This window comes from Heloderma suspectum, chromosome 6 (assembly GCF_057233095.1).
Source record: "Heloderma suspectum isolate Gila_16-S chromosome 6, 16-S_ref, whole genome shotgun sequence".
Taxonomy (NCBI): Eukaryota; Metazoa; Chordata; class Lepidosauria; order Squamata; family Helodermatidae; genus Heloderma; species Heloderma suspectum.
Window position 1 is genome coordinate 128,635,084 of NC_139463.1, and position 21,645 is coordinate 128,656,728.

At 51.6% G+C, this 21,645-nt stretch overlaps 2 protein-coding genes across 3 annotated transcripts; both read left to right on the plus strand.

Moving 5' to 3' along the window:
- The first annotated feature begins 285 nt into the window (after positions 1-285).
- LOC146343200 (N-acetyllactosaminide beta-1,3-N-acetylglucosaminyltransferase 4-like) lies at positions 286-3,938 on the plus strand. The gene is made up of 2 exons (XM_084806888.1): positions 286-862; positions 2,281-3,938. The coding sequence occupies exons 1-2, from the start codon at positions 295-297 to the stop codon at positions 2,703-2,705; spliced, it is 993 nt and encodes a 330-aa protein (XP_084663014.1). The 5' UTR covers positions 286-294; the 3' UTR covers positions 2,706-3,938.
- A 5,517-nt stretch (positions 3,939-9,455) lies between these two features.
- LOC146343201 (beta-1,3-galactosyltransferase 5-like) lies at positions 9,456-17,062 on the plus strand. 2 transcript variants are annotated; one of them, XM_084806886.1, is made up of 3 exons: positions 9,456-9,550; positions 14,004-14,566; positions 15,693-17,062. In XM_084806886.1, exons 1-3 carry the CDS (start codon positions 9,510-9,512, stop codon positions 16,139-16,141), a joined length of 1,053 nt encoding a protein of 350 aa, XP_084663012.1. In that variant the 5' UTR covers positions 9,456-9,509; the 3' UTR covers positions 16,142-17,062. The 2 variants fall into 2 exon arrangements, with proteins under 2 accessions (XP_084663012.1, XP_084663013.1); XM_084806887.1 differs by lacking the exon at positions 9,456-9,550 and adding an exon at positions 10,641-10,777 and having other exon boundaries at positions 15,693-17,060.
- The last annotated feature ends 4,583 nt before the right edge of the window (positions 17,063-21,645 follow it).

Consider the following 21,645-nt stretch of genomic DNA (forward strand, 5'->3'; position numbering starts at 1 on the left):
TGCTGGGCCTTCTCCTCCTTAATCCCCAGGCTTTTTCAAGTGGAGGTATTTTTTGGCTCCAGAGTGCATGGAAAGTCTCTTGACTAGGCTCCTTGGGGTTCCAGAAAGCATGGCCTGTTTTCCTTGCTTCTCAGTGCTAATTGTGTTTGGCTGTTGTGTTAGAGGAAGTTATAATATGCATGGCAGGATTGGAACATCAGGTTAAACTGCCATATCAGGATAATGACGTCATTGCCCCTTACTCCCTAACCTAACTCAAGGCCTGTTGCTTCTGCCTAGGCTGTCCCACTCACAATGCGAAGGACCCACCAGATTGGGGTAGTGCTGGGGGTTCTCACGGTTGTCATCCTATACACCAGCCTCATGAGTTGGCTAAACCAGCAGCCACGCATGCAGTCCACCCACTACCTTCCACCCCTCAACGGCAACTTCACCACCCTGACCGATGGCACCTTCACCTTCCACCTCGACCGCAGCGCCTATGAAGCTGCCTTCCCCCACCTGCAGCACTACAAGTGCCGGGAAGCGATTTCCAGAGACGGCTTGTGCCAGGGCTCCTCTGGCACGCCGCTGCTCCTCTTGGCAGTCAAATCCCACCCGGCCTCGGGTGCCAGGAGAGCTGTCCTCCGCCGCACCTGGGCCCGGCCGAGGGAGCTGGGAGGCTTCTGGCTGCAGCCCGTTTTCCTGATGGCGACGACCTCCAATGCCAAGCACTCCCGGCTGGTGCAGCTGGAGAGCAGCACCTTCGGGGACATCCTGATGTGGGATTTCGTAGAGTCGCATCACAACCTGTCCCTCAAGGAACGCTGCTTCCTCCGATGGGTCCACGAACACTGCCAGCAAGCAGCATACGTCTTCAAAGGTAAAACATGAGCTGGATGAACATGAATATGCTCAGGGCAGCTGTGGAACCAGGAGGAGCTGCTGCAAGTGGAGGCAGGCAGGCGGGTGGGCGGTGGTGTGTGTGTGACCTTTTCCTCAATGGAATTTCCCCTGGCAGAACAAGTCAGAGGGAGTTTGCCATAGGTGGGGTCACAAATGTCTAGGATAGCTAAATTGCTGCAATTTTAGCAAATGTCCATTCGTTGGCCTTGGGGTGCTTAAAAAAAACCCAAGTTAGAAATATTTCTCATGAGGTCCTTGGGAACCTAAACCATTTGTCATGGAAATGGCATTATTTCTGGTGTTTCAGACGACTTTTTTTTCTCCGCAGTCCGCACGACAGCCTTGCAAGCTGTGGACAGCATTATCACCATCTCCCTGCTGAGGGTGGGGAAGGCAGGAGCAGAGGCAACAGCGGCTTGCCCCAGGCCCAGCCAGCACCTTTCCCTCTGAGGTGGCACTTGAAGCATACGTCTCTGGACCACCCTGGTCACACAGTTCTGTGCAGGAGAAGTGTGGAGGGGGCTACAGAGAAATGTGCATTATCAATGCATTTCAAAACAGCACAGTTAAATGATGGCATCTGCTACCACAGATGTAGTGATGGCCACCAATTTGGATGGCTTTAAAGGGGCATTAGACAAATCCATGGACGAGAAGGCTCTCAGTGGCTACCAATGGCCATATGCTACCTCCAGCGGCAGTGCCCAGGTGCTGAGGAGCATGGGCGAGAGGCTGGTGTTGCACTCATGTCCTGCTTGTGGGTTTCCCACAGGGAGCTGGTCAGCCACTATGTGAATGGGATGCTGGACTAAATGGAACTTGCTCTGATCTAGCATGGCTTGGTTAAGTTCTTATGAAAGGAAATTCTTCTCCAGGGGCATGCTTAGGCACAATGAATCCGAGTCTTTGGTCTCCAAAAGACTCAAGTTGCAGGTGCCTAAGAGTGTCCTGAAGAAGGGTTTATATTCAGGACGCATTGGGCTCATTTCTCCCTTCTTTTCCTGTGTTTGGCAGCTTCCTGATTTTCTTTTGCACACCGATCTGGGCTGTCTCTCCTCATCCGCTATTGCCCACTGTTCTGCTTTGTCAAACCTGCTCCTCTCCTCCTCTCCTTCCACTGAACAAACTGGATGCCCCTATTCTTCACCTCACATAGCTCCCGAGTGAGTCCCAACATGTCCTTCGCCGAAATAGATGCCAAGTACTCGGGGTGAGGGGGCTTTGCTGCAGGTTCTGCTGGGGAAGCCAGGCAAGACATTTAAGCCGTGTGCCCCGTGGCAGGTGCCCACTGGATAACAGAGCGATGCAGATGTTTTATGGATGATTAAGAACTCTGTAATCAAAAGCAGAGCTGGTTAAAAAAGACAACTGGCATATATCTGTGTTCCCTTGCAGGAGACGACGACCTGTTTGTGAATCTAAAGGCCCTGACCGAATACCTCAGCCAGACACCTAACGCCTCCGACTTCATCCATGGTAACATTCAGCACCATTCAACTGTAATGAGGGGCGGGAAGTATGCCGTGTCCCCCACCTTCTACCCAATGGACAAGTACCCCAACTTTGCCTCTGGAGGGGGGTTCATCATGCCCAGATCCTCCATCGCAGCACTCTACAATGCATCTCTGCACCTCCCCGTCTTCCCCCTTGACGATGTGTACTTGGGGTTCTTGACTTTGGCGGCTGGACTCTCGCATCGGCACGACAACCGCTTCCGTGTGTGGGGGATCCCTAAAGACGAACTCAAGATGTACCAAGGGTCCTTGACTATCCATGGAATCTCACTGGAGAGGATAGAACAAGTGTGGAAGGAGCTCTGAGGCCACCGTGGACGGTGGGCCTGAGCAAAGCCAGAGCCCTCTGCAGCGGAGGACAAGCTGGCTTGAAGAGCCCACCCCCACCAATTGGCCACCTTGCCTCAACCCGGGAAGGGGCATGCTTAGGGTGGCCATGTGTCTTCCCTTACAGAAGACAGTCTATTCCGTGAAGGGTTATCACAGGACAGGCCTCTGTTTGAAGGCGTCCCCTGTTTGAAGGGTTGACCAGTCCGCATCCAGTTTAAAGATAAAGAACCCCAGGAAGGGAGAGCAGAGAGAAGCCTTGAAGTTTCCTATTGACATTTAGGAGATTGAGCAGCTGGTACACAGGATCATCTGGTCAGAGTCTTCCCCACTAGGGTGAAATGGCTTGTATTTCTATTTAAATGATAACGATTATTTCTATTGTTGCATAAGCCCATGCAAATTCTGTGCAAATCTGTGCCTTCTTTTGACCTCTTTTTGGGGGGCGGGGGCAATGCATAAGTGGCTGCCCTATGCAAGAGTAGTTGGCAGCCTTTCATTAGGCCAGCCTTAATCTCTGGAAGATTTCTTTGTTGAGCATGGATGGTGCTGCAGCCTTGGCATTCCGTCTACTTGGACCAGATAGAACAGAGAATGCAGGAACCTGGTGGTCCCCAGGCACGAATTGTCTGCTCATTTTGAGAACCTAAGAGGGGTGTGCTGGATCAGGCCTAAGGCGTATCTAATCCAGGGGCCAACCAGAAGCCGCAAAGGGAAGCCCACAAGCAGGAAAAGAGAGCAATAACACCCTCTCGCTTGCTCATGTTCCCCAGCAACTAGTACTGAGAAGCATCCTGCCTCTGATAGTAAAGGTAACATATAGCCGTCGTGACCAGTAGCCATGAATATGGCCATAGCCTCCATGCTCAAGACCTGAATGAAGGCTGCTTTTTTCTCAGTCCCTTCATAGACTTTTTCACACAAAAAGGTGCCCACAAACCACTGTGTTTATGGAAGGGGGGGGGGGAGAAGGAACACACAAAGACCCCTGAACCAGCCTTCCTCAACCTGGTGTCCTCCAGATATGCTAGACTGCAACTCCCACAATTCCCAGTCAGTCCACAATGCACCAGAGAGCTTCGGCTATTGGGTGGTATAGAAATGGTTTTTAACTTTTGTACAGTTGTATTTATATTTCTTAGGTCTTAATTGTAGAAGTTTTAACGTTGTAGGGCCGCCTTGAGTCCCAGTATTGGGAAAAAGGCGGGATATAAACAAATATAATAAATAAATGAAATGAAATGAAAAATAAATAAATAAATACATAAATACATAAATCTTGTTGCTACACACCGCAAGTTGCCAAAGCTAACAGTGTAAGTTGCAGTTTCAAAGGCGAGGGAGAAGGGCCATCATTCTCTGGTGGAAGGGGCCTGTGCTTTGCACGCCAAAGGTCTCAGGTTCCATCCCTGCCATCTTTGGTCAAAGGGATCCTGTAGCAGCAAGTGCCAGAAAGACCTCTTTCTTTCTCCCTCTGCCCACACCCTGGAGAGTGGCTGCTCCTGTTCAGAGGAGACTATACCAGCCAGAAGGCAGCGCCCTCTGTCCAAACAGTCAAACTGGCTGTGCCCAACTAGCTGCTTCTAGGCACCCGTCAAGCTCTGCATGGTTATCTCCAGCCCCACCCCAAGAAGAAGAAAAATGTTTGCAGAATTCCATTCTCCAGCATCCAGAGTTCAGGCAGGCTGACTAAACTGGTTAAACCTGACTGCTGCTAAGAGGTGGGGGGGACAAGGTAATCCCTGCCTAGAACCAGGTTTGAGATTCACCCATATGATCTCTGCCAGATCCTTCACCCCCCCCCCACCCCGCAAATGGGTATGGGGGTAAAACACTGCAATGGCCACAAAATGGTGTTGAAGGCATCCGGGTCCCTTTATGCCAGGGGTGGGGAACCAACTGACTCTGGGCTGGGACATTGGGGGACACATGCTAGCAATGGGGTCATTGGTGACATGCACCCCAGATGGAAATGAAAAGAAATCCATCTCCCACATCCCCCGCCTCTGTCTCATTCACCCCCTCCAGCCCCACCTCCTCAGCCGATCCATACGGATCAGCTGAGAGCAGGCGTTCCCCTGACCTGCACTGAGAGAAGGCAAAAGGCGTCTCTCCCATCTGCTTCTTATCTAATCTAATCCTCTCCCAGCTCTGGCAAAGGGCTTGTCCCAATCTGGGGCAGATTGGAGCTGACCTTTTGCCTGGGGAGGGGAGACGGGGCGTGGGAAAGAAGCTGGCAGAGCAGACGGGAACGTTGCTCGCTTGCCTGCTTGCTTTGTTCTGCATCGATATACACAGAGACAGCAGAAGCCCCCAAGAGGTTGGACCTAGAACATGCACCGCACTCTGTGGGCCATATCTGGCCCGCAGACCATAGGTTAGCCATGTCTGCTTCGCATGAACCATCTACAGAGAGAAGAGAGGTGAGCCTGAGAAGCCCACGCCTGGCTCTGCACTCTTTCCTCCTACGTCGTCACTGTGTGAGAACATAAGAACATAAGAAGAGCCCTGATGCTGGATCAGACCAAGGGTCCATCTAGTCCAGCATCCTGTTCACACAGTGGCCAACCAGCTGCCCACGGGAAACCCACAAGCAAGACAGGAGTGCAACAGTACCCAGCTGAGCAACGTGCCCAGCACCTGTGTGAGGAGGCACTGTACAGTAATTGGGCTCCCTCTAGACAAACAGAGAAAAACAGGACTGGAATAACCAGAGAATTGCTCAATAGAGAGCAATACTTGATGCCAAAACCCCTTCGCTCTTCTACCTTATCAGGATACACAGAGAAAGAAGTAATCATGATTTTCCCCATACCCACTTCCTCCCTGTAGGGACTGTAAATGTGCCTTAAACCTATTGAGTGAAATACCACTGGCAGAGAGGCTTAAAAGCAGCTACCTTCAGATTAAGAGATCTTTGTCAACATACGTGTCCAGACAAGGAGGAATCATAGCCCTGGATGTTGTGGAGTCCAGAACCTAACAGAATTTACTAGCTAAATGGGGCTTAGCAAGTGCCTTGTCTTTGCCAATGGGTGATCCTCTGTCTTAAGGCAAATGAGAAGTGAGTGGCTGGTGGCTGTCTGTAGCCAAAAAACCTTCCTGATCCAGCAAGCCTAATTTGCAGGACCTTCCAGGGGCCAGGAGCAACTCCTGCCTCCCTCCCTCTTCTCTCTTTCTCCATTCACCTTGTCCCTGTTCAGGCAGCTGGTTGAGCTCAAGCTCAGGCAAGGCAGGCCTCTTGGCATCCATGAGGAAGTTGTTGAAGAAGGCCACCTCCTTCTTCACCCCCCCGATCTTCTTGGCATGCTTGTTGAAGATGTGCTTGCACACAAACTCCAGGCCCTGGCGGCAGCAGAGAGGGAGATGGTCAGGACACAAGGCCTCCCTTTCTGCCCCCTCCCCTTTGGCTGACCTGGACCCCAGGAGAAGTGGGACCTGGTATATGCCCCATCCGTGGGCTGCTAAGGTTTGGAGGTGCCAAGATAGTGATAAGCCAGATCCAGGTTTGCTTACAAGGAGACTTTATTGAGTACTTACAGCGCACAGGCATACCCAATGGTTGGATCAGACAGCTTCTCTGAACCCAGAGTCAAGGGGTAAAATGGGTTTTATACCATACATGTTAGCAGTGAGGCAGCATGACAGCAGCAAGTGTTAATTAGTGTTCATCTGCAACTTTCCCAGCATAGACTAACAGTACTTGTTCAGAAGGAAAACGATCAGAACTTTCCCAGCACAGACACCTGTAGCTTAGCATAAACACAGCCACACTTCTCAAGTGCATCCTTGGCCCTGATAAGACCAGCGCTCATTAGCATGGAATGTGCTGAGGCAGCAATATCGACCTTTGACTCATCTTACCAATCAAGAGGCCTACTAGCAGGAAAACTGCAGCTGATAGACTAAAGTCAGAGAGCATTATGGATCTCTAAGCCCCTCTAAAACTACAGGCCTGGGGCCAGTACACCTGGCCATACCTTGAACTTCTTCCCACTGAGGGGCACAGCCACTTGTCCTTGCCCAGCTCCTGGTTGTTGGCCATGATGAATTTCTCCACTTCCTGCTCTGGGTCCTTCTTGCCCATCTTCTGGGCCTCTTCCTCAGACAGCGACTCGCAGATGCTGGACAAGGGTGTCAGTTTATCCTCAAAGGTCTTCTACATCTTGGACCCTGAGGGGAGGGGAGCAAAGTAAGTAGAGGAGCCAGGAATTCTGGATCTGATTCCCCTCAGACATCCATGTGGCCATAAGCCGATTCCCCCCCCCCACAAGAACAGTTCCCCTAGCAGAAGTCCCTGCAGCCACAAGCAGAGAGAAAGACAACGTTTTTCTTGTGACTGCCATGTTTCTCCCAAATCCTCCAGAGCAATACTGTGTCCTGGTCATTTGGGGGCTAACGATAGAATGGCTAGGCCAATGACAGTGAAGATGGGCTGGTGAGGACAAGAGAGAGGGACTTCTCTGTGGTGGCCCCCACTCTGTGGAACTCCCTCCCTAGGGAACTCCGCCATGCCCCCTCTTTAATGAGCTTCCACCATGCAGTGAAAACTTGGTTATTCAGGCAGGCATTTGGGGTGGGTTAGGGTATTTTTAAATAATGTTTTAATGTATAATTTTACTGTTTTAAATTGTACCATTGTACATCGCCCAGAGTGGCCAGGTGACCGGCCAGATGGGCGATTAAGAAATTTAATTAATTAATTAAATAAATAAATAAATAAAAGCTGTGCTATTGCTGGTACATGACACCAACAAAACAAAAGAAAAAAGCCACCGCCCCCACACAGTGTTTGTGAACATAGGTGTGTGCTCCCCCCAAACAGGTGAAACAGCTGCCCAAGTTCACCACCCAGAAACGGCACCACAAAACACGGGCAGCTGTTTGGTCTCAGCCCTAGCTGTTATTTATTATTGTTATTGTTGTTATTAAAATTTATTAGATGCCTTTCTAAAAAAAAAAAAGACTCATGGCATCTTAACAGGGATTAAAACACAAAACATTTAAAATAGCTTTAAAAAGGCCCAATGCAAATAAATAAATAGTCTCCCCCCACCCCCAATCCCCTTTGCTATATGTGAATACTGTGTCTTGTCTGAACTGTCTTACTCTCACACTCTCCCTGCATCAATGGAGAGGGCGCCTCAGACACACAGGAGAGGCCCCAATCCCACACACAAGGCACGCTCGCTCGTGGCCAAGGCTGAGGCAGTCTGCTCCGACCATTGCCACTGCTGGCCACATATGCACGAGCGCTTTTACCTGGCAGGATCACAGCCTGCATGCATGGAGAGGGGCGAGGAGCCACTGAAGGGTTCTACTCCAGGGAACACATGCTCACGATCCTTGCCAGCTCCCTCAGCACCAATGGCAGGTCGCATGGCCATTTATACACTAGAAAGCATAGGAAATTAATCTCAAAACAAGAGGACACTGATTTTCATCAAATGTGCCTATACTAACCTATATGCATAGGTACAAATTGAGAAACAGTGACTATAGCTTAAATAGAAATACAACACATCTCACCAGAGTGAGGAGGACGACTGTGACCAGGTGACCCTGTATACCTGCTACTCGGTCTGCTGCCCAGGTGTTGCGGTCAATGGGCAACGCCAAGCCCCCCCCCCCCCCCGCGCCTTCAGGTTCTTGGTCTTGAAACTGGACTTGGGCAGGGCAGCCCTTTAAGCAGAGGCCACTGTTGCTTCAAGAGCTGACAGTCCTCTGTAACGTGGGACACACAGCCATCCTAAATCCCTAACTGGTGGGGCTGGCTTTGCGTAAGCCCTGCTGGGGAGGCCAGTTGGCAACCCCGCTCCTGTGTGCCTTTCCCTTTCAGGACCTCCTCTATCCCGGATGCAGCACAAGAAAGGCTTTGCCTGTTGTGCTTGTACTGCCTTTCTCAGAGATATGCCCAGAAGGCCTCAGCACAAGGAGGCCATGGACACGAAATGGACGACGCCGTCTCACTGTTGCAGGGCATGAGAGTTTGGACCTGCAGAACCTCCTCAGGAGCCAGAACAATCCAGGGCCTAGACAGAACCAGAGACAAGGCTTAGTTCAGTTGCGCTTGATTCTTTTCCTTCAGTCCACATTTGTCTGCCCTGGGTGTTCCTAGTGAGTTGTAATAATAAACAGCCGAGTTATGGGAAGAGGTCTGGTCTGCGCTGCTGTTCTCACACACATAACGCCTTGAACGTTATTTTGCAGGCCAGGGAGTGCCTGTGCCATTAAGCCAGAAAGGTCAAACTGCGCTCTCCCATTCTAAAGCCCACATTTCCTAAATGCTCCTAAAAGTCCAGGAAGGTTTGTCAGAAACATGTCCGACATTTGGCAAGGAGCATCTACGGCCTGAACGCCAGCCTCCAGAGGGATCCGTGGAGAAACGGCAGAGATAAAGCCATTTGGATAGCTTTTCCCTCTTGGTCCGTGTCTTCCTGATGCTTACTGAGGGCCATTTTTGCCCAGCCGTAAGGGGACCTTTGGCATCCCTTCCCCCCGCTTTTCTTTCCCCTTTAGCTGCCTCCCAAAATGGAGGGAAGGGCTGAGGCAATGAAAAATGACACCCCTGCGTGTTCATCGACTTACAGTGAGGTTTCCAAAGGGCCTTGACGGGACTGGGGGCAACCTCGGGGAGGGCAGCTGAGCGCCAGGCCTCCCTCAGGGCCGGGCCCCCCTGACGGGGTAGAAGCTCTGCCCTCAGCACAGGTGCCTCCCTCGCTCCCGCCCAGGCTGAGGAAGAGGCGGCCCTGTGCCTGACTTGAGCCTTTGCCCTCCCCAAAGATGGCTTCCCACAGGCTGAGCAGGAGGCCGGTTGCTAGCAGGTGGGCTGGAGAAGCTGTTGAAGGGGGGGCGTGAGTGTGTCGCGCGGCCTCCCCCAAGCCAGTGCCCTCCAGGTGTGTGTGACTGTACAGCTCCCATCTTCCCCAGCCAGGAGATGATGAGGGTTGCAGTCCAACACATCTGGAGGGCACTGGGTCGGGGAAAGGTGGGGTAGCAGGTGTAGACCAGCTCCCCCCAACCCAGTGCTCTCCAGATGTAATGGACTACAACCCCCAGCATTCCTGACCATTGGTCATCGTGGCTGGGGCTGATGGAACTTGAAGTCCAAATCGTCTGGGTTGGGGGAGGCTGGTGTAGACAAAGCGTGTGTGTTGGCCCTGGGCTGGCAGTGGCGGCAGAGACATGCGAGCTGCTGCACACCCCGATTCTCCCCTCACCTTCCCTCCATCCGGCTCCCTCAGCTGAGCTCAACGGATAGTTTTAACTGCCAGCTGCCATGCACGTGCCCCTCCCTCTCTCCAAAACTGGGGAAAGCAGAGCAGGAGAGGTTTTTCTCCCTCGCCCAGAATACAAGACCCCAATGGGGCCCCATCCCATGAAGCTGAGTAGTGGCAGATATGAGGCAGATACGAGAAAGTCCTTCTTCGCACAGTACCCAATTCGCCTCCACAAGATGTGGCCACCAACTTGGATGGCTTCAACACTCATGGAGGAGGAGAAGGCTGTTGATGGCTACTAGGCCTGATGGCCCTATGCTACCGTCAGTATCGAAGGCAGTGTGCCTAGGTTGCTGGGGAACATGGGCGGGAGGCTGCTCTTGCCCTGATGTCCTACTTGTGGGCTCCCAGAGACAACTGGTTGGCCACTGTGAGAACAGAATGCTGGGCCAGAGAGGCCTTTGGTTTGATCCAGCACGGCTCTTCTCATGTTTTGAAGACCATAACGAGCACATCAGTGCCACGCTGCTGCTGCAGCAGAGATCGGCAGAATATACATCACGATCTACTTGCAGATCTCCAAGGGCTTCCGACTTGAATGAAAAAGGGTTAAAAACACCCCACCCTCTGCCATGGCTGGTCTTGTGCAAATTGCTTATTTTGGGCCTCAGTGCTCCTTATCTGTAAAATAGGAGTACTAATTGGTTGCTTCTGAATCTGACCAACTCCTCCTACAGGGTGAAGGGCCTGCGTGTTTGTTTGTGTGTGTGTGTGTGTGTGTGTGTGTGTGTACTGCACACCATTAAACCCCGTGTTCTAATCCTCTGCAGGGTGGGCATTAAACCACATCAGTAGTGGCAGGCTGTTTGGTGGAGGGGGGCAAGGGGGCAACAAGGTTGATAGATGGAGAGGGACACAACAGTGGGGGGAGACAGGCATTGAGGCAAGTGTGTGTAGAGTTGTGAGGGGAGGGGGTGCTGGGCAGGAACAGATAAAATGGCGCTGGAGGTACTGCTGGAGACTTCCTTAACAGTCAGTGGCAAAGGCCAGCCACACTTTTTGTTATGGAAACTACAGGTAAATGGCCAGAGGTGGCTAGGAGATGGTTGGAGAAGATTATTCATCCTCATTCCTCACCCTCCAGCCAGAGCAGGGGCGGGTCAGGCAAGCCTGCTGTCAGTGTAGTGGTAATAATTTTATCATTTAGCTATAAGCCATAACAAAAACAGAAGGGACATTCAGAGCTGAGCAACATATTTAGCTCTCAGTTTCCCGGCCGTCAGCACAAATAAGGAAAGATGCAAGGTGACATAATTGTCATAATCAGACAACAGAAAACATGTAAATTCACAAGGTGTAACAAAAAGTGTCCTGACATGTATTTTTCACATGGCACCTTATGAAGAGGACATTGGGTGACGTAGTGGAACGTGTCCTCAATAATGGTTTTGCAAGATGCACAAGAATGCTATTCCAGTGATAATTTCTCATGATTCTGTTTCTCTGATAGGGTGTAAGAGGTCATCTCATAAGCCTTTTGAAACCGTTTCCTCTTGTATCCATACTCAAAACAGAAGGCATGACCATTTGTCCATATGTTCCCATGTGGACATTGGAATATTGTTCCCAATATTTTGAGCCCAGTACCAGCCTTGGCACCAACACCCAGCACCCATCGCTGAGGCCGCAGTGCCCCAGGAGAGCACCCTGGTATGGATATGTGCCCAGGGTGCGTATGCGTGTGTGCACACACCCCGTTTCTCATTTCCCAAAATGCTATGCGGTGATGCTACGGCAGGCCCTCCAGTGCATTGTGGGAAATCTAATGCAGTGAGTGGCCCATAGCTGCGTGCCACTACCATCAGGCCACAGGGGCATGGGGGTGTTCTGATGTACGAGGGCACTTTGCCACAGCCTCCCTCAAACCTGCAACTGCCCCGTCCGGTCCTCAGTAGGTCAGTGCTATAGCAGGGTTTAATCAGATCTATGCTTTGAATGTCTAAGCTGTTAATTCTGATAACCAACCTCTTGCACACCTTACTTACACTGCATTGCACAATTCTACAGTCAGGGTCAGAAATACTGGAACAAGGATAACTGTTTTGGCAGTTGGCCTCTGTACGCCACCACATTGAAGTTGAAAGGAAACACACCCAGATGGGAGCGAAGTCAGGACTTCCAGCTGTAGTTCAAGGGGTTTGGCAAAAATGGGGCGCTAACCATTCAGGAAGCACAGCCAGTGGCATACACACACACCCGTCGTTGGGGGCTCATAAGTAATGGAACAAACCAACATCATTTCAAACTTGAGGATCGCCTTTAATACCTGGATGAAAATCCTTTGCAGTCAATGACTGCCTGAAGTCTGGAACCCATGGACATGACCCAATGCTGCGTTTCCTCCCTCGAGATGCTTTGCCAGGCCTTTACTGCAGCTGCCTTCAGCTGCTGCTTGTTTGTGGGTCTTTCTGCCTTCAGTCTTGTCTTCAGGAAGTGAAAAGCATGCTCTGTTGGGTTGAGATCAGGTGACTGACTTGGCCATTGAAGAACATCCCACTTCTTTGCCTGGAGAAACGCTTGGGTAGCTTTGGCTGTATGTTTTGGGTCATTATCCATCTGCAATATGAAGCGGCGTCCTATCAGTTTGGCAGCACTCGGCTGAATCTGAGCAGAAAGTATAGCCGTACACACTTCAGAATTCATCCTGCTGCTTCTATCAGCAGTCAGGTCATGAATAAACACCAGTGACCCGGTTCCATTGGCAGCCATACATGCCCATGCCATAACACTGCCGCCACCATGTCTGACAGATATTGTGGTATGCTTTGGATCAGGAGCTGTTCCTTTCCTTCTCCATACTTTTCTCTTCCCATCATTCTGGTACAAGTTAATCTTGGTCTCATCAGTCCAAAGAATCTTATTCCAGAACTGGGCAGGCTTTTTTAGGTGTTTGCTGGCAAAGGCTAATCTGGCCTTTCGGTTCTTGAGTGTTACCAGTGGTTTGCACCTTGTTGTGAAGCCTCTGTATTTACATTCATAAAGCCGTCTCTTGACGGTAGATGTTGACAATGGCATGCCTACCTCCGCAAGAGCGTTCTTGACCTGGCTAGATGTTGTGAAAGGGTTCCTCTTCACCATGAGCAGAATTCTGCGGTCATCCACTTTAGTTGTCTTCCGTGGTCTGCCAGGCCTTTTGCTGTTGCTGAGCATGCCAGTTAATTCCTTCTTTTTCAGGATGTTCCAAGCTGTTGTGTTGGCCACTCCCACTGTTTTTGCTGTCTCTCTGATGGGTTTATTTTGTTTCGTCAGCCTGATGATGGCCTCCTTCACTCGCATGGACACCCCTTTGGACCTCCTGTTGGGAGTTCCAGTGAACAGCTACCAAATGCAAATGTAACACTCAGAGCCACCTCCAGGCCTTTTATCTGCTTGATTGGTCATGGGGCAGCCAGGAAACAGGCCACACCTGGCCACGCAGCTGCTTGCCAGCCATTCGTTCCATTACTTACCAGCCACCAACGATGGGGGGGGCGTGTATGCCACTGGCTGTGCTTCCTGAATGGTTAGCGCCCCACTTTTGCCAAACCCCTTGAACTACAGCTGGAAGTCCTGACTTCGCTCCCACCTGGGTGTGTTTCCTTTCAACTTCAAGATGGTGGTGTACAGAGGCCAACTGCCAAAACAGTTATCCTTGTTCCAATATTTCTGGCCCTGACCATATATTTAAAAATAACGGAGGCTGCTGTGGTGATCAATTCTACACCTGGAATTCTGATAATCAGTCTCTCAAAAAAATTTTGTTTAAAAGCTGCAGAGTGCAATTATGTGTATTTGGCCAAAAGTAAAACCACCAAAAGTAACTATTCAAGCTTATCAGAATGTCAGATTTGTGGATTTGTGTGCTTGTTTGCAGATTCTAAAGATTTAACTACTTTTAAAAGGACATCAGCCTGCTGCAAAAGTCACTTGGTCGTAATCAGGGTGGGGGGCTTATGTAGCTTACCGACTTGTACGCCAGGCCCCCCAGGCTAACCAACTGGCTTTTGCTTCTGCTTAGGCTCTCCTGCCTCATAATGCAAAGAGCGCCCCAGTGTCGTGTAGTGGTTCTGTTTGTGGTTCTCCTTTCTGTCCTCCTGTTTCTCCACGCCGCCTTCACCACCTGGTGGCCCACCGTCCCCATGCGCAAGTCTGCCACCCTGACCGACGGCCTCTTCACCTTCCGCCTCAACGCAAGCGCCTATGAAGCCGCCTTCCCCCACCTGCAGTGCTACAAGTGCCGGGAAGCAATTTCCGAGGACGGCTTGTGCCGGGGCCGCTATGGGCCGCGGCTGCTGCTCCTGGCCGTCAAGTCCCACCTGGTGTCGAGTGGCAGGAGGGCTGCCCTCCGCCGCACCTGGGCCCGGCCGAGGGAGCTGGGAGGCTTCTGGCTGCAGCCTGTTTTCCTGATGGCGACGACCCTCAATGTCAAACACACCAGGCTGGTGCAGCTGGAGAGCAGCACCTTCGGGGATGTCTTGATGTGGGATTTCGTAGAGTCGCTTCACAACCAGTCCCTCAAGGAACGCTGCTTCCTCCGATGGGTCCATGAACACTGCCAGCAAGCAGCATACGTCTTCAAAGGTAAATCCCCCGCCCCCACGGGCTGAGGTCCTAAGGCAGAGGTGAGGGGCTTGTGGCCCTGCAGATGTTTTTGGACTGACCAATGGCCATGCTGGCTGGGGCTGACGGGAGTTAGAATCCACCCACATCTGGAGGGCCACTGGTTCCCCACCCTGTCCTAAGGGCTGCCGAAGGACCAGGCGCTGCTGCAGCTGGAGGCAGCGTGCGTGAGTGTGTGCGTGTACCTGGCTGCTCTTTCGCCTTAGTGGAATTTCCCTCAAGAGAACTGGTCAAAGGGAGTTTAGCCACAGGGTGGGTCATGAATGCCAAGGATCATTCAGTTGTTGCAACGTTAGTGAATGTAATAAGTGAAAAACACTGGGAATATTTGGCTTAAAAGGCCTTGCAAGCTTCAAACATTTGTCATTTAAACTGCATATTACAGGCATGTCAGACTACGTTTCCTCTGCACCCCTTTTAAGGTGTGGACACCACTCTCGCCATCTGCCTCTTGAGGGTGGGGAAGGCGGGAGCAGATGCAGCAACCGCTTGCCCCAAGCCCAGTCAGCACTGGAATCCAAGCCTTGAGGCAGAAGTGTACAAAGGAAAGGCGAGCACAGGGGGAACTGGGGGTGGGAGGAAGGATGGAACCACCACCAGTCATTCCATGGCCTGATGTGACTGCAGCCGTGGTTTGCTTTCTCCTCCTTGCATGCTTTTCTTGCCCTGGAATGCCTCCACAAGGCCTCCCTCTTCATGCTGGCCCCAGGTAGCCGTAGAGTTCTACCGATGATCCCTTTTGGCTATCACAAGAACACAAGAAGAGCCCTGCTGGTTCAGTCCAAAGGCCTTTCTAGTCCAGCATTTTATTCGCACAGTGGCCAACCTGATGCCCCTTGGGAAAAAGCCCACAAACAGGAGACACAAGTGCAAGAGCACCCTCCTGCTTGTCTCCCTCAGAAGCTGGTGTATGAGAAATACTGATTTCACTCTGGGAAATCACTCTGGGAAATCAGTTCCCAGCACATCGGTGACCGAAACTGACACCAAGTAATGTGTGTGTGTTTTATGGGTGAATAAGTAACTATATCTTCAAAGGAAGACATTGTAAAAGCAAATAAACCCATAAAGCTGTGTTGCTTTGCAGGGGATGACCATCTCTTTGTGAACCTCATGGCGTTGGTGGAATACCTCCGCCTTGTGCCCCAGGCACCCCAATTCATCCACGGCAATATCCGGTTTCATGCCGCCGTGGTGAGGGAGGGGGAGAATAGTGTGTCCCGTACCCTCTACCCATGGAAATGCTATCCAGATTTTGCCTCTGGAGGGGGGCTCATCATGCCAGGACCCTCCATCCCAGCACTCTACCGGGCCTCTTTGTGGCTCCCCGTCTTCCCCCTCGATGACGTGTATTTGGGGTTCTTGGCTTTGGCGGCTGGACTTCCCCATCAGCACAACGGACGCTTCCGAGTGTGGCGACCTACTGAGGACCAACTCACGGTCTACCAAGAGTCCTTGAGTGTCCATGGGGCCTCCACGGAGAGGATAGAGCAAGTGTGGAGGAAGCTCTGGCACCTCCGCGGAGGGAAAGCTTGAGCAACCTGGGAGCCTTCTCTGCAGCTGAGGACTGGCTGGCTTAGGGGGGCAGCTCCCTTCCCTCAGCAAGGTCTTCTGCTCCAGCTGACCCCCTGCCTCTACCCAGAGCAGGGCTGAGTGAGCAGCCTTTCCCTCAGAACCTTTACTCCCCAGGAAGAGTTCTCTCAGTTGCATGTTGATCAGGTTGCAGCCTACAGCTATTCATTTGCTCCTCAAAAGGATCTCGGACATGGAGCCAAAACTGCAGAGCAACCTTTCGTGATGGGGCTCCCTCCACATGTGTCAAGACTACAGTTTGGCCCCAAGGGCTCTGCTGGCTGTGGGATGATGGGAGTTGTCCGACACATCTGGAAGGCGCCAGATTTGGGAAGGCTGCTTTAGAGACTTGTTGGCCCCAGACACGAACAAGCCACGGAACCACCTTTTCTGCTGTCTGTTCACATTGCCTGACTATTGCTCAGTTCCTCTGCAGTGGCCCCAAACTGGGGGGGAGGGGTGGCAGGGGAGTGTTACACCCTGAATGCAATTAAACTTGCTTGCGAGCGGCAGATGCGTGAGAGAGCGCGCGCGCAGAATCTGGACACACCCCTGTGGAGCTCACTGCCACATCCAGGGTGGTGTGGATCCCCGCAGTGTAAGCCTGGGTTCCCAGACCGAGACAGTGAGAGAGCTGAAAGCACCATCCCACACAGGCGCGCGCATGCCACCGCTCTCGCTGCTTCTAGGGGCCCCGTGTGGCTCCTCCAGCTCCACCCCCGGGAGGAGGATCTATGCTGCGTTATCAGTGCCGGGCTGCTGTCGTGTTGCTGCTGTTGTTATTGATTAATAAAGTACGTTAACTTTTAGTAGATAACATGTGCCTACTGCAGAGCCATTAAACCCATTGTTCTAGAACATAATAAAAAGGCTTGTTTCATTATGAGATGGTCATGTTTCCTGATTTTCCCAGCCTCGTACATAAATATGCTTCCTGCATGATTGCTTTGTCCCATACTCCACAGAATAGCTTTCCGCAACCGGTTGCCCTCCAGATGGGTTGGGCTACGATTCCCACAAGCAGAGCTGGCTGGAGGCTTATGGGAGTTGTAGTCCAACACCTCTGGAGGGCACCAGGTTGGGGAAGGTGGCTTTGGAACCAGGCGCGGGAGGCATAATGCTTTTCTTCCACTACCATTTCTATGCAGAGGCACGAGCACTGACGTGCAAGGGGGCCTTCCGGGCAAAGCCCCTGCTGGTTTCTGCCCCTTATACTGTAGGGAAATAGCTTTAATAGGGAAAGAGGCTCCATGGTGCCCTCCTTGCAGGGAAGCTTTGCCAGGGTGGAAGCTTCTACGTCCTCCATATCCCGGGATGGAGGGCGGGGCTGTGTATAGGGCATCAGTCCCTGGGGATGGGGGGTTAAGGCGGAGCTGGTGCCAGGCCTGCAAAGGGAACAGAAAGGAAAGGGAACCAGGGCATCAAAGCTCTCTGAGGAGCAGGCAGGCTGTCAGGCCCGGCTTTCTGACACACTCTGGCATGTGGACACAGGTCACCAAGAACAGCGAAACTCTTTGTTACAGCAGATCAGGCCAGCTTTCCAGGGATCGCAGCCACACTTACATGGTCACAGCCCCAGAGAGTACAGGCCAAAGGCTACCGGCGTGTTGCTCTGCTCTAGAGAAAGTCCCGAGGCTAGAGGTCACGCAGAGTCACAGTTAAGAGTCCAAAGTCCAGCAATACATTCCCAAACGGAGTCTTAACGGTACAGGTTTCAAGGCAGACATGAGTCTAAGATTCCTGACAAGGCCAGGGAAGAAAGCATTTGGGGCATTTAAGACACTGTTCTCAGCAAAGGCTCTGCAGCCTGAGCACCGGCTTAAATACAGGGGAGGGGCTGCGAAGCCCCCTTCTGACAGGGGGATCTGGCCCGTAAGCGAGCACTCTGTGGAAGAGGGAGTCTCCCTTCTGCCTGTTTCAGCTGATGCCTCAGCCTCACGACACCTCCCCAAGCCCGCTCCTCTTCCGAGTCCTCCCGCTCAGTTCCCACAGAAGATTTCTTCAGCTGTAAATCAGAGGCCTGACCAAGGCCGAATCCTGCTGCTGTGGCTGAGAGGGCCCATCGCTGTCCTTCAGCCTGCAATCAGATGAGAAGCCAGGCAGAGCCAAGCTCTCAGGTCCTGGCCTGCCCCCGACTGGACCGGCTTCTACAGCGTCCTGATCGAAGTCGGAATCAGACCCTGGCTTCAAAGCCGCAGGGCCCACCGCAGCAGTGGAGCGAGGCCCAATGCAGGCAGACGGAAGGGCCGCCGGCAGCTGATGCGGCAGCCTGGGCAGGAAGGAGGAACGGGCAGGGAGGGGGAAAGCTGGGGAAGGGGCTTACGGAACCAAGGGTGGCACAGAGAGAGCGAACTAGGAAGATTGTTTGGTCGCCTGGTCCATGTCTCTTACTGACCTCATCTGCAAGCCATTTCAGCAGGCTGTACTGAGGGAGATGAGAGGGCGGAGCAGGGCCATTCAGCAGCCCTGCTGAAAGATGTAAGTTTTTCCTCATCTTTCCCCATCCCTTTTTCCTTATGTGTCGTGTCTTTTTAAGCCTGGGGGCAGGTGTATTGGCCCCAGAAGCGTAACCAAGTCACCGGTAGCATTAGAGGGGCCTAGAGATCAATAATGCTTGCTTAAGTTCATTATTGGTACAATTCCCTTGCTAGTAGGCCTCTGAGCAAGTTGAGATGAGTCAAAAGCCGAAATCAAGATGTGCCTGGGAAGCGCAGTTTGTTTGCCTTAAAGCTGCAGCTGGCTGTTCTGAGAACCAAACACTTCTAGTCTATGCTGGGAAGGAATGCTAGGTGGCACTTGCTGCTGTCATGCTGCCTCATTGCTAATATGTATGGTATAAAACCCATTGTACCCCACAGCTTGGGGTTCAGAGAAGCTGTCTGATCCAACCATTGGGTACGCCTGTGTGCTGTAAGTTACTCAATAAAGTACTCCTTGTAAGTAAGCCTGGATCTGATTTATCACTATCTTGGCACCTCTAAATTAAGAGTTTGAAGCCTACGGCCAAGGCAATACAATTGGCGCAGAGAGCAGGGTGCCAAGAATACTGCTATGTTCAGATTCCAAGGGAAAGAGGATGCGACTGTCGGTGTGTTAAACCATCCCCTGGTGGTCCTGAGCAGACTGAGAGCATGGGCAGAGGCTGAGCAGGACTGCACACCAGTGGGTCTGGAAACTGTGTTGGAATCTCTGCAGCTGGAAAAGTGGTCAGCTAAAGAGAAGCAGTGTGCAGGACCTCTAGCATGGCTGTTGCTGACAGCGTTGCAAACTGTCAGGCAGAAAGAGTCAGAATGGAGAGAGGAAACAGCAGAAAAGCTCAAGGATGAGCTGGAGAAAGAAGATTTAAGGCTGTTAATTAGAGAAATGTTGCAGGACAGCCTGGCCTCTAACCAGGCGTGGGAGCGTGAGGCTGAAGAAGCAGCTGTTAGCCTGATACGCTGAGCTCGGAAGAATTGCCCAAAGAGTGCCGGATTGAGCAACATCATCACCTCACCTAATTGGGATGAAATCCCTAAGAAGTGGAAATTGAAAATGAAGACCCAGAAGATGAAGACACGGAATGGAGTAAAGGTGAAAAATCAGTGCCCCCAGGGCACGGGCTAGACCCCTCTTAGAGTGGAAAGTGCGCCAGCAGACGGTCCCAAGGCAGAATGAAGCAGAGAGACCACGTTGAAGATCTCTGTCAAGGAAACAGTGTTTAGCTTTGAACTGTTTTAGAATTTCATAGAGCCTGTAGCTACTGACCATCAGCTATATGATTTCTGAAGAGTGTAACCATTAAGCTTTTGCTGTGAGATTCCCTGCGATAAAGAACTCCCACTGCTTTGAGTGTCCAGTGTTGGACTGCCTGAGCGTGTGCGCTGAAGAGATCGAGAAACCGGACAGCATGTTCCTGGCCAAGCCAAGACGCTCCTACCATGGTCCTGCAAGCTGCAAGCAAATTGTGTAAGCTAGGAGACCCAACCTGATTGAGAAAAAGAAGTTATCGTAGTAGCTGTCTCCAAAAACAGTGAGACCTGCATAGCTGGCTGGCTGACGCTGTAAGTGATGTTACAGCTGCAAACTAAGACTGTTTTCCTTTTTGATGACCCCAGTGGAAAAAGCTGACCTGAGTCATTTGTCGCCCCTGACAAGACAAAGATTTGGCAGCCGTTTACCTCATCGTGTCTTGTTTCAAACTTGGGATTTACCAATACAAACAAACTGTGAAGCTTTATTTTCAAGTCCTGCAAATCACCCCGCTGCCTCCCAAAGAAAATTGATGGCTGCGTAAAGAATGCAAGTATGAGGCGACCCCCATCTCCCCACAGCGTCCTGAGTTTCGGCACTTTGAGGGAGAAGAGAAGAATGGGGGGTGTCATGTTGAGAGTCCCTGGCTAGCCTAACTAGTGATAGACAGCCCCAAGAGTTTTTCCCCTCACTCAAGCCTCAGTTTCCTTAGTCCTTGTTTAAGAAGCATTACCAGTACAATTGCTGTTCCCTTGCTGTTGAGAGCCATGCAGTCCAAAACTGCCTTGTAGCTTTAAGTTTACTTTTGGGAAGGGGAGGGGATCGCAGCCAGTTAGCTCTCCTTTTCTCCTTGCAAAAGAGATGGCTGTGTTGTTTTTAATGTGTTTGAAATAACATAGATTTTGATTTCCAACCAGACCCATTAAAAGCTCAGAAGCACTAGCAAGGTGTTTACGAGCTCCCTCGTTAGGCAGTCGCTTCCCCTCAGCAATCTCCAAGCAATTAAGCCAGGACAGTGTGAGGGGAGGGGAGGGGAGGCCATTTTAGAGTGAAGAAGTGTGATGAGAGCGAACATAACGTCAAAGGCCAGCATCTGTAATGCAGTGGGCCTTGTGAGTTATAGCCAATTTGGTTAGAAGCAGCCTAGAAGAGTTTAAGCCCGTTCAGCTTTTAGAATGTCTGAGTCTGTGTGAGTGTATCCCTGTCAGTGTTCTCCGAGCGGAGCCAGGGGGAGTCACCCAACTCCCTGTCCACCGCTGGTTTAGCCTTGGCGGGCAGGGAAGCTGGAAGCTGTCCATGAGAACCCGACAGAGGCAGAGTGCGATTCGCAGAAAGATTGCCCGGGTTGAAGCGTCACAGCTGGAGGGCTGAGCAGTGCCGCTCTGTTTAGACAAGGCTCAAGGCCCTTGCCTGTCAAGGGATCTGGGAGGGGTGTACAGTCAGCCGCACCTTCTTCCCCTTTTGAGCTGATGCAGAGACAGGGAGCCTTTGCTGGAAGCATCTCGTCTTCATTGCCCAGAGCCTTCTCTGTTTCCATCCATCATCATCTGGGCTTTTGAGAGGCACTGTGCACATGGACTGGAACTTTAGATTGTTAAAGACTTGCCATGGAAAGTATGGTGAGGCTTTTCATAGACTTGAACTCTCGTTGCTGTGGACTGTGTGTCTGTGTGTTGGTAGTCGGCTCAGTGTATGGCGGAGAAGACAAGTGAAGGGTTAAGGCTGGTGCATGGAGCGGA

Coding starts and splice junctions, on each gene's coding strand:
- LOC146343200 (XM_084806888.1), top strand. CDS start 295: ATGCGAAGGACCCACCAGATTGGGGTAGTGCTGGGGGTTCTCACGGTT. Junction 863..2,280: donor AGCAGCATACGTCTTCAAAG/GTAAAACATGAG, acceptor GTTCCCTTGCAG/GAGACGACGACCTGTTTGTG.
- LOC146343201 (XM_084806886.1), top strand. CDS start 9,510: ATGGCTTCCCACAGGCTGAGCAGGAGGCCGGTTGCTAGCAG. Junction 9,551..14,003: donor AGGAGGCCGGTTGCTAGCAG/GTGGGCTGGAGA, acceptor GCTTCTGCTTAG/GCTCTCCTGCCTCATAATGC. Junction 14,567..15,692: donor AGCAGCATACGTCTTCAAAG/GTAAATCCCCCG, acceptor GTTGCTTTGCAG/GGGATGACCATCTCTTTGTG.